Raw genomic sequence first — 15598 nt, 5'->3', positions numbered from 1 at the left:
TATAGAAGGAGATTAAAAAAAAAAAAACCCTCAGCTAAAGAGTGCCTGCCGCATAGGGTTTCTGTGAGAGTTGAGTTCTCATGTACAAAGCTCTTAGGTATGCCTGGCGTGTGCCAGGTGCTGCATAGGCATTGACACTTTCATACTGGCATCATATTAACCGTTGTGACAATATCAGACCCTTGTTGTGGGCATTTAAGTTGCTTCCTGTGTTTCACTATTCCAGCAACAGTATTCTCAGAACAGTGGTTCTCACCAAGGGGAATGGCTTTGCCCCCAAGGGACATTTGGTCATGGCGGAAGACATTTTTGATGGTCAGAACTCCGAGGGAGGTTGAGCTGTTGGTTTTAGCAAGTAGAGACCAGGAATGCTGCTAAAACCTTTTACAGTTGGCAGAACAGCCCCATGACCAGAATTATCTAAATGTCACTAGTACCGAGGTTGAGCAACCCTGCCCGAGAACCTGTGTGCACCTGCATAAGCGTTTTCTGCAAGGGAAATTGCTCCAAGGACATGTGCGTTTTCCACGTTATCAGTTTTGCTAAAGTGCCCGCACAAAGCGCGGGTCCAGTTCACAGAGCTGCAGGTGGCGAATGAGGGAGTCGTTTCGCTTGCCCTGTGCGCCTTTCCTCCCACATTCCCACGGGCAGATGCTGCCTGTCGAACCACAGGTTCCTATTGTCTTTGAATTTCTCTCCTGAGCAAGTCCTCCTGGGACTTGTAGATGCTGTGCAGATTACAGAGCAGGTGACAGAGGCTCCTGGGGGGTCAGGGTGTCAGGACGGAGCCCCACCCCATTGTCTGCAGCCCCAGGAGATGCAGAGCCTCTGTCTCCCCCTCCTGCCTCCTTATCCCATCTGTGCTGTCTGGCATGGAAAGCAGGTCAGGGAGAGGGGGCGAGTGAAAAAGGACTTGACAAGGGGCAAGGAAAGAAATTTAACTTACTTTGAAGGTGTTCTGGGCACAGAGCTTCACTCTTACCCACGTTCATTCCACAGATAGTTATTAAGTGCCCGCTGTGGACCTAGCACCGCGCAAGGTTCTGAGGACCTGAACGTGAGGATCGGGTTCTGCAGTCCGAGCAGGCCAGAGCCCCTGCCCTTACCTTGCTGGCATCACAGTGCAGAGAGGTCGACAGTCAGCTTGTAAACAAGTAAATATGCACAGTCGCACTGGTGATGATGAGCACTTTACTTTCATAAAGGATAACGGGAGGTCCTCTTGACCACGGAGGGTATGGAGGCTTCGCGAAGAAAGAGACATGTGAGCTGAGGCTGAAGGAAGTGGGGCGGGGCCCCACGGATACTTGGAGAAGACACTTCTGACTGAGGGGGCAGCATGTGCAAGGGCCCCAAGGTAGGGGGGTCCAGGTGTGTTGGAGGCACCGGTGCCATGGAGGGTTCGGAGAGGTGAAGCGGGGGATGTTGCAGAATAGGGTCCTGGGCTCCTGAAAGGACTTTGGCTTCTTTTACTCTGGGTGAGATGGGGACTTGGGAGGGTTTGAGCAGAGGAGGGGGTTTCCTCTGACTCAAGTGGTCACAGGGTCCCAGATTGTAGAAGGGGCGAGGACAGGAGCACTAGAGCTCGCTCATCTAGGCCACACAGTCCCTCTAGTGGCAGGAACCACAGTGACCTTAATTTTACAGATGAGAAAAGAGGTTTGGAAGGACCCTTTCCAGGACCCAGTCCCTTCCCAAGGCTGCCAGCTAGGACGAGGCAGTCACCTGAGGGCCTGTCTCCCCGTGGCCCTGTGTCATCCTGTAAATCACCTCTAATGGACGTGATCCAGCAAGGTGAGATGAAGCTTCTGAGGGAGCTACAGTTTGGAAACCATTGAGAAATAAGACTTCCGAGGCAGACAGAAATAAAAAGTCCTAAAATTAGGGACTTCTCTGTCGGTCTAGTGGTGAAGACTCTGTGCTTCCGATGCAGGGGGGACAGGTTCGATCCATGGTTGGGGAACTAAGATCCCGCATGCTGCGCGGCACGGCCAAAATAAAAGTCTTAAAATTAAAAAAAAAAAATTTACTAGAGTGCTTAAGACATACACTAGAATGAGTCAGTGATATCCATGTACTTAGCAGATATTTAAAACATCAAACTGTGCCCTTGCCCCTAGGGACCCGTCTCCAGTTACCTCTCCTTTCCCTGCTCAGAGCTGACCATGTGGATGGTGATTTTCATTCCCTTTCAGCTTTCTTCTGTGTTAAACATACTCACCAACCCTCCAGCCCTGCCCCTCCGGGGTGCACGTCCCTCTTCCGGCCGGATCATTGTACAGATGGGAGCACTAAGGCCAATGAGGGTGTCGCTTGCAGCCGCACAGCCAAGAAGCAGCAAAGCCTGGGGCTGAAATCCAGAGCCTGCGGACCCCAGATTCCTCTTCCTTATTCATTGGTGACTGACCTTGAAGTGAAAATCCAGGCAAGCCAGCCTTGGGGTTGGGGGGAGCCCCAGAAGCCAGGAGGCCCAATTTTAGCTCCCCTATATGTTCTGGGCTCCCAAACCCAGGTTCTTTTTTATTGTGACTTCATCATAAAATACAGAAAAATATGTTCAACGTATTTTATACAGTACAGTATAACAAATAACTGTAAAGCTGTGATTCTCTGTAATCACAGTAGAACATTGTCAGCTCCCAGAAACCTCCCTCCTCTGTTACTCCCAAATGTAACAACTCTCCTGACTTTTGGATATTTGCTTCCTTGATCTTCTGCACAGTTTTACAAGTGAGAAACAAATGGTGTCATGTTGCCTGTTCTGAACTTGCTGTCCATGGACTCATACTTGATGTGTCATTTGGCGTCTGGCTTCTTTCACTCCGTGTAAAGTTGTTCCGCTTCATCCCTGTTGTAGGTATCAGTAGTTCGGTCCCTGTGTGGTGGTGTGCTCTATGAATTTATCTTAGTTTGTTTATCCATTCTCCTGTGGGTGGATACCTGGTCTGTTTCTAGTTTTGAGGTTACTGTGAATGTTGCTGCTGTGAACATTCTAGTACATGTCATTTGGTAAACAAAGGCACTCATTTCTGTTAGAGGGCTGTGGAATTGCTGGGTCATGGGGTATTTTTTAATTGAGTTTTAATTGTTATTGCCGAACAATTTTCCATAGTGGTTGAACCATTTTATACTCCCAGCAGTACCGATTCCTTTACATTTTTGACAACGCTTGGAGTTGTCAGTTTTTAAAATTTTAGCCATCCTGGTGGGTGGTTTCAATTTGCATTTCCCCATAACTAATGAAACTGTGTGCGTTCCTTCATTGTGTGAGTGTCCTCTCCTTTGAGGTGCCCTTGCTCTTTTCACCTTGCCTCCCAGGTGGCTCACCTCTAACTGACAGCTGCAGCTCCTGCCCAGACCCTCAGCGATTGAAGCCCAGACACCCTACGGAGCAGTGGGTGGGGTGGGGCCATGCAGACACTCCCCTGCTCTGCTGATGCCTGGCTTCCAGGGGCAGGTCTGGGTGTCCTCCATCGGGAGCTCCCCAGGGAGCAGGCCATCTTCTTGGCTGCGGTGATGGTGTTTCGTCACTGCAGGACTGCGTCACAGATACCTCAGCAGAGGTGCCACCCTCAGTGGGACGATGGGCAGGATCCAGGCAGGATGCAGGGGATCTTTCAGTTCCTCCCCCGTCCTCGCCCGAGCTGCTGCTTGCTGGCTTTTTAGTCGCTGAAGTGAGAATGTAAAAAGTGGCTCTGGTGTGCTGAGCAGCAGCCAGGGCCTCCACCACTCCTCAGCTGGGAGACCCAAGGTAAACAATTCCCTCTCTCAGCCTCTGCCCTGCCCTGGGCATGGTCATGGCCCTCTGGTGGGGTGGTTGGGAGTGATCAGGAGAGGTTCTGGAGGAGCGCCCTCACGCTCAAGGCCACCCAGCTGGCATTGGCTCCTGGACTCTGCAACCCTGACCACTCGCGGCCACACCCGGCTGCCTTCACCTCTCTCTGATCTTGGCAGCCATGTGTTTGGGTGTTCACTGGGGGCCAGGCAGTGGGCCGAACCTCTGCACACAGTGGGTGCTTTCATGCTGCTGACAGCCCTGGTGCTGCTGAATCACAGAGGCTCTGAGAGGTGAAGTTGCTGGGCTGGGGAGGTTGGGGAGGGGAGGGGAGGGGAGAGCTGAGATTGGACACGAGGCCCCTGTCCTTTACTTCCACATCCACCCTTCCTTTGGACTCTGGGTTCTCCATCCCAGCCCAATTTGGAAACCCAGCCCTATTCTGAACTGAGCTCGTACCAGGGGAAGGTGTAGTGTTGGCCCGCGTGTTGGAGAGGAATTCCCTAATTCCCTAACTCCCCACCACGCCTGCCTCCAGGCCCCAAGTGTGCTCCCTGCCCCGGCTCCTTGCCCTGTGCCAGCCACAGTCCCCAAGCTCCTTCCCAAGCTTCCTCAGGGGCTTTGCACTTGCTCTTCCCCTGCCTGAAATTTGCTCCCTCCATGTTGGCTCACCTGTCCCTCATACAGCGTGGCTAGCACAGCACCCATTCCCTGCCCTCCTTTCCCCTGTTCATTTTTCTTTGCTGCCACCTGACGTTGTGACCTGTGTACTGTCTGCCTCCCCCACTGGAATGTGAGCTTCCTGAAGGCAGGGCTGTGTCTTAGTGACTCTCTGTCTCTGGAACCCAGGACAGAGTCTGGAGCTTAGGACATGCTCAGAAAAAGATTGGTGGCGTGAATAGATTCTGGAATTGTTTCTGAGGCTGTGTCTGGTCCTGGGCTGGGAATCTTTTGGGGAGACTTGGGTTCGTTCATTGTGCATTCAACAGAGAGCCAGACACCCGGCTGGTGCACTGAATTAGTGTTTAGAGGTGTGGGGAGAGTTGACCAGGAGGTGCATGGAGAGGACCCAATCCAGCCTCTGAGGTCAGGAAGCCTTCCTGGAGGAGGCATTGGTTCAGCTGAGACCTTAAGGAAGAGGGGGAACTCACAGAAGGTGTTGGGGATGGAGGCCAGAGGGAAGGGCCTGAGTGCCAGAAGCCTGGCAGAGAGTGAGGGTCGGGGAGGAGGGGCTGGGGAGGTGGATAGTGGCTCATGTGGTAATACTTGTCAACGGTCATTAGCCTTTCTTGAGGGCTTTCTAGGTGCCTTTCTGCTTATGCCGGGCCTTCTTTTGGTGGAAAGGACCTTGTTCTGTGTTCTGAGCACACTGGGGAGCCATGGAAGGGTTTTGAACAGAGAGGGACAGGGTCAGATTTAGGATGGAGTACAGGGGTTGAGAGCACAGGCTGGGAAACCAGGGAGAAAGCCAGGGTGGGAGGGGAGGTGGGGAGGGGAGGCGGGGCAGGAGAGGATCAGGAAGCCCGTGGATGGGCAGAGAGGACTGCCGGTGGAGCAGGGGTGGGGAGCAGCAGAGGCCAGGGCCTGAGGGGCCTGGAATCCCAAGCTAAGGAGCCTGGCTCTTTCCTGAGGCCCGGGGGAAGCCACGGGTCAGATTTGAGGGTCCCTCTAGGTGCTGAGGGAGACAGATGGGAAGATGGGAGGCCGGGTAACAGGTGGGGTGCGTCCTCGTGGGAGAGGGACAGCACTGGACCTGAGCCGCGTTGTAGGGAGGCTGGGGTGGAAACCCTGGTCCCATTAAGACTGAAGCACAGATTGGTGGATGTTTGGGAGCGAAGATCTGGCGGTCCTGGGTGTGTTCAGTCTGTGGGTGTGAGCCCCAGAGGCGCCAGCTGTACCTGCTGGGGGACGGAGCCCCTGCTGGACCCTGTCTTTGCAGCTCAGAGTCCAGAACGTGATTTCTCCCCCGCTGTTTACTTCCCTGTCACTGTCCATCTTGTCTTCCTCTGGCTTCCTCCCACTTACCTCCCTTCCCTCTGCCTGGGGCCCGGGCAGCCTGCCACCATCACATGCCAGGCAGTAATGTGTCCAACCCACCAGCTCCCCTGGGGCACGAGAGAAAGCTGATGCCCACGGTGTCCCCAGAGCCAGCTGCCACTTCTCTGGGGGCCACCGTAGCTCCTGACCTGCTGTCCGCAAATAACCCCAGGCCAGGAAAGGCGAAAGGCGCCTTGAGCTCCATGGCCCCTGTCCAGGCCTGTGGCTCCAGGTAGGGGCCCAGCTGGTGGCTGCCTTCCCCGCTTTCTCCCCTCTGCCCTGGGAACCTGAGACGAAGCAGCGGCCTCGGCGTCTGTCAGTCTGTTGGCTGCTGGTCCCTGAGGACGGAAGCAGAGGTCTCTGGGAGGGGACCAGGGCCTCGGTCAAGCCCCCAGGACTGGCTCCTGGGCCCCAGATAAGTGTACACGCAGTAGGTTCCTTTCTTGTTGAAGATCCGGAGCACTGAGGCCTTTCTTTCCTCTGTCATCTGGTGGGGACAAGGAGGGAACTGAGGCTGAGGGAGTGATATGAGGTGGCCTGGTGCTGGGGTTGGGGGGGTACTCGGTTTGCTAAAGGTGGCAGGTTGGTGGCTCCTTGGTTTGGAAAGGAGAGAGTGAGTGAGTGAGTGAGTGAGTGAGTGAGTGAGTGAGTGAGTGTGTGTGTGTGTGTGTGTGTGTGTGTGTGTGTGTGTGTGTGTGTGTGTGTTTGGGGCTGGCAGGCAGATACTGGTGGCTTTGAGCACTCCCTCAGGTGCCCAGGGCTGTCTGATTCAGCCCAGGTGACCTCAGCGCTGGGGCATGGGAGTGACGCAGGGGGCGGAGCCTCAGCTCCTCGCCTGCCTCCTGCCCCGCCCCGCCCCGCCAGGAGTGACGGTGGGTGGAGGGGCTGCCTCTGCTCAGCACGGGTGTCCTGAGTGTCCGGGCACAGGCCAGGGAGCTGTGCTCCTTCCAGAGTGGGCTCTGAGGGCAAGCTCGTGTCCTTTCCCCCGAAGACTGGGCTCCCTGGGGACATGGCCACCTCTTCTCCCTCAGCCTGGGCCCCAGGGCAGGTCTCGCCCCACCCGCCCTGGCTCCACCCTGTCAGAGCAGCCCGAGGGGCCTCAGAGGCGGGCTGTCCCGAGGGAAGGCGCTGAGGCCCAATCCCCCTCCCACTCTGACAGGCTCCTCTCTTGTCTTGCAGGCTGTGCTCTGTCCACCGCACCTCCTGCATGTCCTGCTGCCCTGAGCTGTCCCGAGCTAGGTGACAGCCTGTCACGCTGCCACCATGAACGAGGTGTCTGTCATCAAAGAAGGCTGGCTCCACAAGCGCGGTAAGGGGCTGCTTTTGCCCACGGGATTGCGTGTCTCCCCTTTCTGCCCTGGCTCTCCTGGCAGCTGTGCCCTGAGAGGCAGAGGTACAGGGTCTTTACCACCTGAGGAGCCAGCGTTCCAAGCCCTGTCTGCCTCCCTCCCTGCCCCTGGCCAGTAGCTCCTTACCAGCCCATTTCATGGGATCTTTGAAAGTAGTCTGGACAGAGGGACTGTGGCTGTGCCTGGGCCTGAGCCTCCAGGCCTAGCTGGACCTCCTGCATGAGCCTCCAGGCCAGGCCTCACGTTCTGCCTCTGCATTAGTTGATCCTGTTTGTAGCCCCATTTTATAGATGAAGAAACTGAGGCTCAGAGAGGGTCAGTCACTTAACTGAAGTAACACAGTGAGGTGATATTCAGCATTTATTCATTCAGCAAATACTCACGGAGTGTGTGGTATGCCGGGCTGGCCACCCCAGGCTCTGGGGACACTGTGGTGCCCTCATGGAGTTTGCGATCCATTGCACTCGGGGGTGGGGACAAACAATAAACAGACATGATGTCAGGTGGTGGTAAGTGCTGTTGTGAAAAATAGGAGCTGTGAGGGGGAACGGGCTGGAGAAAGATGGGGTTCAGTGGAAGCGGCTCTGAGGAGGGGACAGTGAACAGAGGCCTGGAGGAGGTGAGGGAGCGAGCCACACGGATAGACAGGCAGGGGTGTTGCAGGGAACGAGACAGCAAGGACAAAGGTGGGACTGTGCCTGGACCGGAGAGTTGACCGGTGTGGCTGGCGCAGAGCGAGCGAGGGCGAGCCGGAGGAGGTGGGCAGAGCGGCGACGCAGCATCAGACTCCATGGAAAGGGCTTTAACTCTCCAGGCGTTCAGAAGCCCAGGATGTGGTGAGCCGGCGCGTGACCCGGTCTGCTTGTGCTGTGGGCAGCTGAGAAATGCAGCCCCTGCCCCAGAACCAGCGCACTTAACGCCCGCGCTGCCGTGTGCAGGGGCAGCTAGGAAGAGGCACGTGCTGAGAGTCAGCTTGTCCAGGCACCCAGGAGCAAAGGAGGCAGACTGTCCTGGCTTCCGCGGACCTTCCCCTGCGGAGGGGGACGCCAGGCCTGGGGGTAGCCACTCTGTGCGCTTTCGTTCACTCAGCAGACATGTGTTGAGCAGCTCCCGTGTTCCAGGCACTGTTCTAGGCGCTGGAGACACAGCAGTAAACCAGATGAGCCAGAAATCCCCATCCTTTTGTTGATGTCTTACATTGGCGGGGAGAGCCCATGGCACCTGAGTAGACAGGTGTGTGCAGTGGGTGGTGAGTGCCACGGAGGAAAGCCAAGCAATGTGAGGAGGAGGAGGGGTGTGAGGGGGAGCTGTCCCAAACGGGGTGGTCAGCAAGGGCCTCACTGAGAAGGGGGGGTTTGAATAAAGATCTGAAGGGACGCGAGGGAGTGAGCCCCACAGTTAACTGGGGCAAGGGCGAAGGGGACAGCCCATGAGTCTACAGAGGGGAGTAGGCCAGGCCTGTTTAAAGGGGGCGAGGAGGCTGGTGGGGCTGGCCCTGCAGAAACTGCGAGAGGTGCCCGCCCATCCTGCCCTGTCCCATCCCGCAGACGTGGAGCAGTGATGAGGGACGGAGGTGGCTCCCCAGGCCAGGCCTCCCCCATCACACTGAGCAGGGGAGAATCCTTTCCTGCTGCCCTTTCCAGGCAGGGTGGTACTGAAGACACCTTGGCCTACCCGCCCAGATTGGGCCCTGAGTTTGGGGCTGTTGATGGAGCTTTCTGAACCTTGGCAGGTGTCAACCCTGGCTCTGCCACTTCCTCTCAGTGTGACTGGGTAAGCTATGTCATCTCTCTGAGCCTTGGTTTCACATCTGTAAAATGGGTCAACAACCCAGGCCTCTGAGATTGTCAGCTTCATGAGGGCAGGGATTTTATCTGGCTTGTTCACTGAGATGTCCCCAGTGCCCAGGAAAAGTGCTTGGCATGCAATAGGCACTCGGTAACTGTTGAATGAACGTTTGGGATTGTGTGTGTGGATAGTGCGAGCGTGTTAGGGTGTGCCAGGGTCTCAGGCTCCTCAGTTTCCGTGGCCCGTGGCTCGCTAGGCTGGGTTGGCGGAGCCCTGATGGTGGCCCGAGAACTGTGGCCGGGGCAGGGCTTTGTCTCTGGCATTAATGCTGATGGCATTAAGTGGATCTCAGCCCCTCCTAGACCTTCAGTGTCTCCACTTACCTGCATGGACCCAGACAAGCTGCTGAGATGACCACCTGCCTTGGGTTTGTACCATAGCTACACACACGAGTGCGTGTCACTCCTGGGTCTCTCCAGTGCCTGTCATTCTGAGCAGCAACTGGTAGAGGTGGGTAAGGCGAAGTGGGCCCTGCAGCTGTTTGGACACCCCCGCTACCCCACCCCACCCCACCCCTGGTGGTTGAAATAACAGCAGCTCCGGCTTACCGTGTGCCCACTCGTGCCGGGCCTGGGGCTCTGCTCTAGGCAGACCCAGTTTTGTTGCATTTCCATTACTGCCCCGTCAGGTGCGCACCGTCTCGCAGACTAGGAAGCTGAAGCTTGGCAGGAAGACTGACTTGCCTGAGGTCTCAGCAAGGAGGTGGTGGTGCTGAGGTTCAGGCTCCAACTCCTGAGACAGCTCCTGGCTCACATGCCGCCTCTTGCTCAGCAAGGTCCACTCAAGGAATGGGTCCCTTATGCCATGTGCGGGTGTCCTTTCTGACACAGCCTCAGCATACTCTCTGCCAGGCCCCACCAGGCCAGGCCCCGTCTGCCAGTTTAGAGGCAGACAGCATAGTGGTTCAAGAACATGGACTCTGGACAGAGCAAACCTGGGTTCCAATCCCAGCTCACCCAGCCAACAACTGTGAGCCTCAGGCAAGTAATGAAACCTCTTTGTGCCTCAGTTTCCTCATTTGTAAAATGGGATTGTTGTGAGGATATTTTTCCTTCTAGGTTTCTTTTTTTTTCTTAGCTTGTTATCGATATATAAAGCACCACAGGTAAGTGCCTGGATTATAAGCTTACCCCCAAACCTGTGTCCAGGTCAAGAAATAGAGTCAGTCAGCCCCCCGAAGCCCCTGTGCCTCTCCCAAGCAGTGATCACTCTCCCAACCTCCAGTAGAGTAGATGAATTTTTCTAGTTTTGTTTTTCTTTCTAAAATTGAGGTAAAATTTACATAACACTGAATTAACTGTTTTAAAGTGCACAATTCAGTGGCCTTTAGTACATTCACAGTGTTGTGTAACCACTACCTGTGTCTAATGCCCAAACATTTTCATCTGCCTGAAAGAAGGCCCTGTACTTGTTAAGTAGTCAGTTCTCATTCCCCCTCCTCCCAGCCCCTGGCAGCCACCAATTTGTTTTCCGTTTTTATGGATTTACTTATTTTGGACATTTCATATAAATGAATCATACAATATGTGGCCACAAAAGTCTGGTTTCTTTCACTTAGCATAACTTTTTAAAAAAAAATAAATTTATTTATTTTTTTATTTTTGGCCATATTGGGTCTTCGCTGCTGCGCACGGGCTTTCTCGATTTGTGGCGAGCGGGGGCTGCTCTTCATTGTGGTGCGCGGTCTTCTCATTGCGGTGGCTTCTCTTGTTGTGGAGCACGAGCTCTAGGCGCGTGGGCTTCAGTAGTTGCAGCACGCGAGCTCAGTAGTTGTGTTGTAGCTCACGGGCTCTAGAGCACAGGCTCAGTAGTTGTGGCGCACGGGCTTAGTTGCTCCGCGCATGTGAGATCTTCCCAGACCAGGGCTCGAACCCGTGTCCCCTGCATTGGCAAGCAGATTCTCAACTACTCCGCCACCAGGGAAGCCCCCAGCATAATGTTTTTGAGGTTCATCCATGCTGTAGCACGTATCAGTACTTCATTCCTTTTTTTTTTCTTTTTAAATTTATTTATTTATTTTTGGCTGCATTGGGTCTTTGTTGCTGCGCGCAGGCTTTCTCTAGTTGCGGCGAGCAGGGGCTACTGTTCGTTGCAGTGCGTGGGCTTCTCGTTGCGGTGGCTTCTCTTGTTGTGGAGCACGGGCTCTAGGTGTGCGGGCTTCAGTAGTGTGGCACGCAGGCTCAGTAGTTGTGGCGCGCAGGCTCAGTAGTCGTAGCACATGGGCTTAGTTGTTCCATGGCATGTGGGATCTTCCCGGACCAGGGCTCGAACCCGTGTCCCCTGCATTGGCAGGCAGAGTCTTAACCACTGCGCCACCAGGGAAGCCCCTTCCTTCCTTTTTATAGCCAAACAATATTCCGTTGTATGAATATACCACATTTTGTTTATCCGTATGTCTGTTGATGGACATCTGAGGTATTTCTGCCTTTTGGCTATTGTGAATAGTGCTGCTATGAACATTTGTATACAAGGATTTGAGTACTTGTTTTCAATTTTGGGGGGGGTATACACCTAGGAGTGGAATTGCTGGGACGTATATATCTATTAGATTATATTATTTGTAATCTATTATATATAGTTAGATAATGTAGGTAAGAAATGTATAAAATTTGGGTCATACATTCTGTATGTGTAATCTACAATGTATTCTGTATTTAACTTTTTGAGGAAGCGCCAAGCTTCCACAGGGTTGCACCATTTTACATTCCCACCAGCAGTGCACTGGGTTTCCATTTCTCCACATCCTCACCCACACCTGTTCTTTTTCATTTTGTTTTTTTGTTTTTGTTTTTTTTAATAAAAGCCATCCTGGTGGGTATTAAGTGGTATCTCGTTTTGATTTGCATTTCCCTAATGACTGATGATGTTGAGCATCTTTTTATATGCTTGTTGGCCATTTGTATATCTTTGGTGAGATGTCTAAGTCCTTCACCCTTTTTTCTCTTTTAAGATTTGGGTAAATTATTTTTATTTTTATGCCTATTCATATCTTGTTGTATTGATTATGTTATATACGTATTTTAAGATTTTAACTCTTCAAAAGTGTCAATACTGATTTTTGGCATATAGTTCATAGTTTATACAATCAAGTCTATCAAGTTTTTTTGCTCTTTAATTTTTTTTTTTACATCTTTATTGGAGTATAACCGTTTTACAATGTTGTGTTAGTTTCTGCTGTATAACAAAGTGAATCAGCTATACATATACGTATATCCCCGTATCTCCTCCCTCTTGCGCCTCCCTCCCACCCCTCTAGGTGGACACAAAGCACTGGGCTGATCTCCCTGTGCTATGCAGCTGCTTCCCACTAGCTGTCTGTTTTACATTTCGTAGTGTATATATGTCAGTGCCACTCTCTCGCTTCATCCCAGCTTACCCTTCCCCCCCTTCACCCATTTTTTAATCAGACTGTGTTTTTGTTGCTTAGTTGTAAGAGTTCTTTATATATTCTGGATACTAGACTCTTATCAGGTATATGATTTGCAAATATTTCCACCCATTCTGTTTGGTTGTCTTTTTATTTTCTTGATAACGTCCTTTGCACAAAAGTTTTTTATTTCAATGAGTCCACTTGATCTATTTTTTTCCTTTGTTGTCATATCTAAGAATCTGTTGCCAAGTCCAGTGTCACAAAGATTTACCCCAGTGTATTTTTCTAAGAGTTTTATAGTTTTAGCTCTTATATTTAGATAGATCCACTTTGAGTTAATTTTTTTATATGGTATATGGTATAGGGTTCCAACTCTGTTCTTTTGCATGTGGGTATCCAGTTGTCCCAGCATCATTTGTTGAAGAGACTGGTCTTCCCCCCTGGAATGGTCTTGGTATTGTTGTTGAAAATCAGTTGCCCATAAGTAAGTAGGTTTATTTTTTGACTCTCAGTTCTACTCCATTGGTCTATATGTTTATCTTTATACCACAATGATTTGATTATTATAGCTTTGTGGTAATTTTTGAAATCAGGAAGTATGAGTCCTTTTACTTTGTTCTTCTTTTTCAACATTGCTTTGGCTGTTTGGAACCCCTTGCCACATGAATTTGAATTCCATGTAAATTTGAGGGTTGACTCTTCCTCAACAGCAAAAAAGGCTATTGGAATTTTGACAGGGAATGTGTTGAATCTGTAGATGGCTTTGGATTGTATTGCAATCTTACTATCAGGTCTTCCAATCCATGAACACAGGATCTTTGAATTTATTTAGGTCTTTAATTTCTTTCAGCAGTGTTTGTAGTTTTTAGTGTATAAATCTTGGCCTCCTCGTGCTGTTGTAAATGGAATTGTTTTCTTAATTTCCTTTTTGGATTATTCATTGCTGGTGTATAGAAACTGTTTGTTTTTGTGTGTTGCTCTTGCTGAATTTGTTAGCTCTGGTAATTGTTTTGTGGATTATTTGTGGTTTTCTGTATATAAGATCATGTTATCTGCAAATGAGATACTTTTACTTATTCCTTTTCAAGTTGGATACTTTTTATCTTTTTCTTTTTCTCTGGTTAGCACTTCCATTACAGTGTTTCATAGCAGTGGTGAAAGTGGACATCTTTGTCTTGTTCCTGATCTTAGGGGAAAGTTTTCATCCTTTCATCATTGAGTATGTTGTTAACTTGTGGGTTTTTCATAGATGTCCTTTGTCCTGTGGAAGAAACTCCCTTCTCTTCCTAGCTTACTTTTATTTGAAAGAGTGTTGGATTTTGTCCAATGCCTTTTCTGTGTCAATCTGGATGACCTTGTGTTTCTTACCCTTCATGATACGTACTGCATTGATTGATTTTCATGTATTTGAACCACCCTGGCAGTCCTGGGATAAAACCCACTTGGTCATGGTATATAGTCCTTTTATTGTGCTGTTGAATTTGGGGTTTTGCTAGTTTCTGAACCTTACATACATGGAATCATTCAGTATCTACATTTGAAAGAATTTAACAAGTGAAAACCTGTAAGATACTTAGGACAGTGCTTGGCAGGCACACAGTACCACTGTATAGTACTATCTGACCATAATCATCGATTAATGGATATCCTCATAAGAGGAAACAAAGACATAGAGAAGGGAGGTGACTTATTGGAGCCCACCCTGCCATCCTGCCTCTCCATGTGCTACGTGAGTGAAGGGCCTGGCACACTCTTTGCTTGCCCAGTGGACTGATGATAAAGAGTATTTATTGATTTATTGGTGTGCTGGGCCCTAGCTAGGCTGGGTGCTTTATGTTTGCTTTATATTTGAAATCTCATTTTTTTTTTTTTAGCAACTTGAGATATAATTCACATACCATACAATTCAGCCATTTAAAGTGTACAGTTCAGTGGCTTTTAGGGTATTTAGAGTTGTGCATCCATCACCACAATCGATTTCAGAACATTCTCACTACCCTAAAAAGGGCTTCCCCTTGGCCATCACCCTACAGTCTCCCCCCAGACTCGCCCCCTCCTCAGCCATAGGCAACCACTAATCAACTTTTCATCTCTAAGTTTCCCTATTCTGGACATTTTATGTAAATGAAATCATATAATTTGTGATCCTTCGTGACAGGCTTCTTTCACTTAGCATAAGGTATGATTCATCAACCTTGTAGCATGTATTAATACTCCATTTCCTTTTTTTTTTTTCTTTTGGCCTCATTGCACGACATGAGGGATCTTAGTTCCCCAATCAGGGATTGAACCCGTGCTCCCTGCACTGGAAGTGCGGAGTCCTAACCACTGGACCACCAGGGAATTCCCAATATTTCATTTCTTTTTATGACTAATTTTAATATTCCATCATACGGATATGTCATGTTTTGTTTATCCATTCATTAGTTGATGAACTTTTTGCGTTTCCAGATTTATTATTTATTTATTTATTTATTTATTTTATTTTTTTTTGGCTGTGTCGGGTCTTAGCTGCAACTGCAGCACACCGGATCTTCGTTGAGGCGTGTGGGATCTTTTGTTGCAGCACACGGGCTCTTGCGATACGGTGCTGGGCTTCTCTCTAGTTGTGGCGTGCGGGTTTTCTCTTCTCTAGTTGTGGTGCACGGGCTCCAGGGCGCGTGGGCTCTGTAGTTTGCGACACGCAGGCTCTCTAGTTGAGACGCTCGAGCTCAGTAGTTGGGGCACGTGGGCTTAGTTGCCCCGCGGCATGTGGGATCTTAGTTCTCCAACCAGGGATCAAACCCGCGTCCCCTGCATTATAAGGTGGATTCTTTACCACTGGACCACCAGGGAAGTCCCTCCACCCTTTACTATAATGAATAATGTTGCTGTGGACATTTATGTTTTTTGTGTGGATATATGTTTCACCATCTTATTTTAGTCCTTAGCAGCCCTCCGAGGAGTGGGTCCTTATAGTGTGCACCTGTGTGTATGTGTGTACAGGGTGCCTGGATATTCACGGTTAGAAAAAATGGAAGGGGTCAAGGAGCATTTGGAGGGCACAGCAACAGTTATACCCCGCCTGGCACAGTGTTTTGACATTTGATCCACCTGCACAGCTGTACTGGTGAACACCCGCCCATGGGATTTGGCCTTACAGGGCCACAGGGCATGTGTGTTTGGAAGCCTGGGCCTCCCCTGGGACTGGGCCACGCGCTGGCAAGGATGGCTCGCTGC

At 50.8% G+C, this 15598-nt stretch overlaps 1 protein-coding gene across 4 annotated transcripts in view; it reads left to right on the top strand.

Annotated features, from left to right (window-relative positions):
* The window catches only part of AKT2 (AKT serine/threonine kinase 2), a 48655-nt gene that overhangs the window by 12117 nt on the left and 20940 nt on the right, over nt 1-15598 (top strand). For all 4 annotated transcript variants that reach the window (XM_081215850.1, XM_081215848.1, XM_081215851.1 and 1 more), the window contains exon 2: nt 6992-7121. In XM_081215850.1, the coding sequence (XP_081071976.1) occupies nt 7076-7121 (46 nt within the window). In that variant the 5' untranslated portion in view covers nt 6992-7075. The remainder of the gene's footprint in view (nt 1-6991; nt 7122-15598) is intronic.

Source organism: Mesoplodon bidens, assembly GCF_964165515.1.
Source record: "Mesoplodon bidens genome assembly, chromosome: 18".
NCBI classification, from domain to species: domain Eukaryota; kingdom Metazoa; phylum Chordata; class Mammalia; order Artiodactyla; family Ziphiidae; genus Mesoplodon; species Mesoplodon bidens.
Note: the sequence above shows the minus strand (reverse complement) of the source record. Positions and strands in the feature narration are given on the sequence as shown.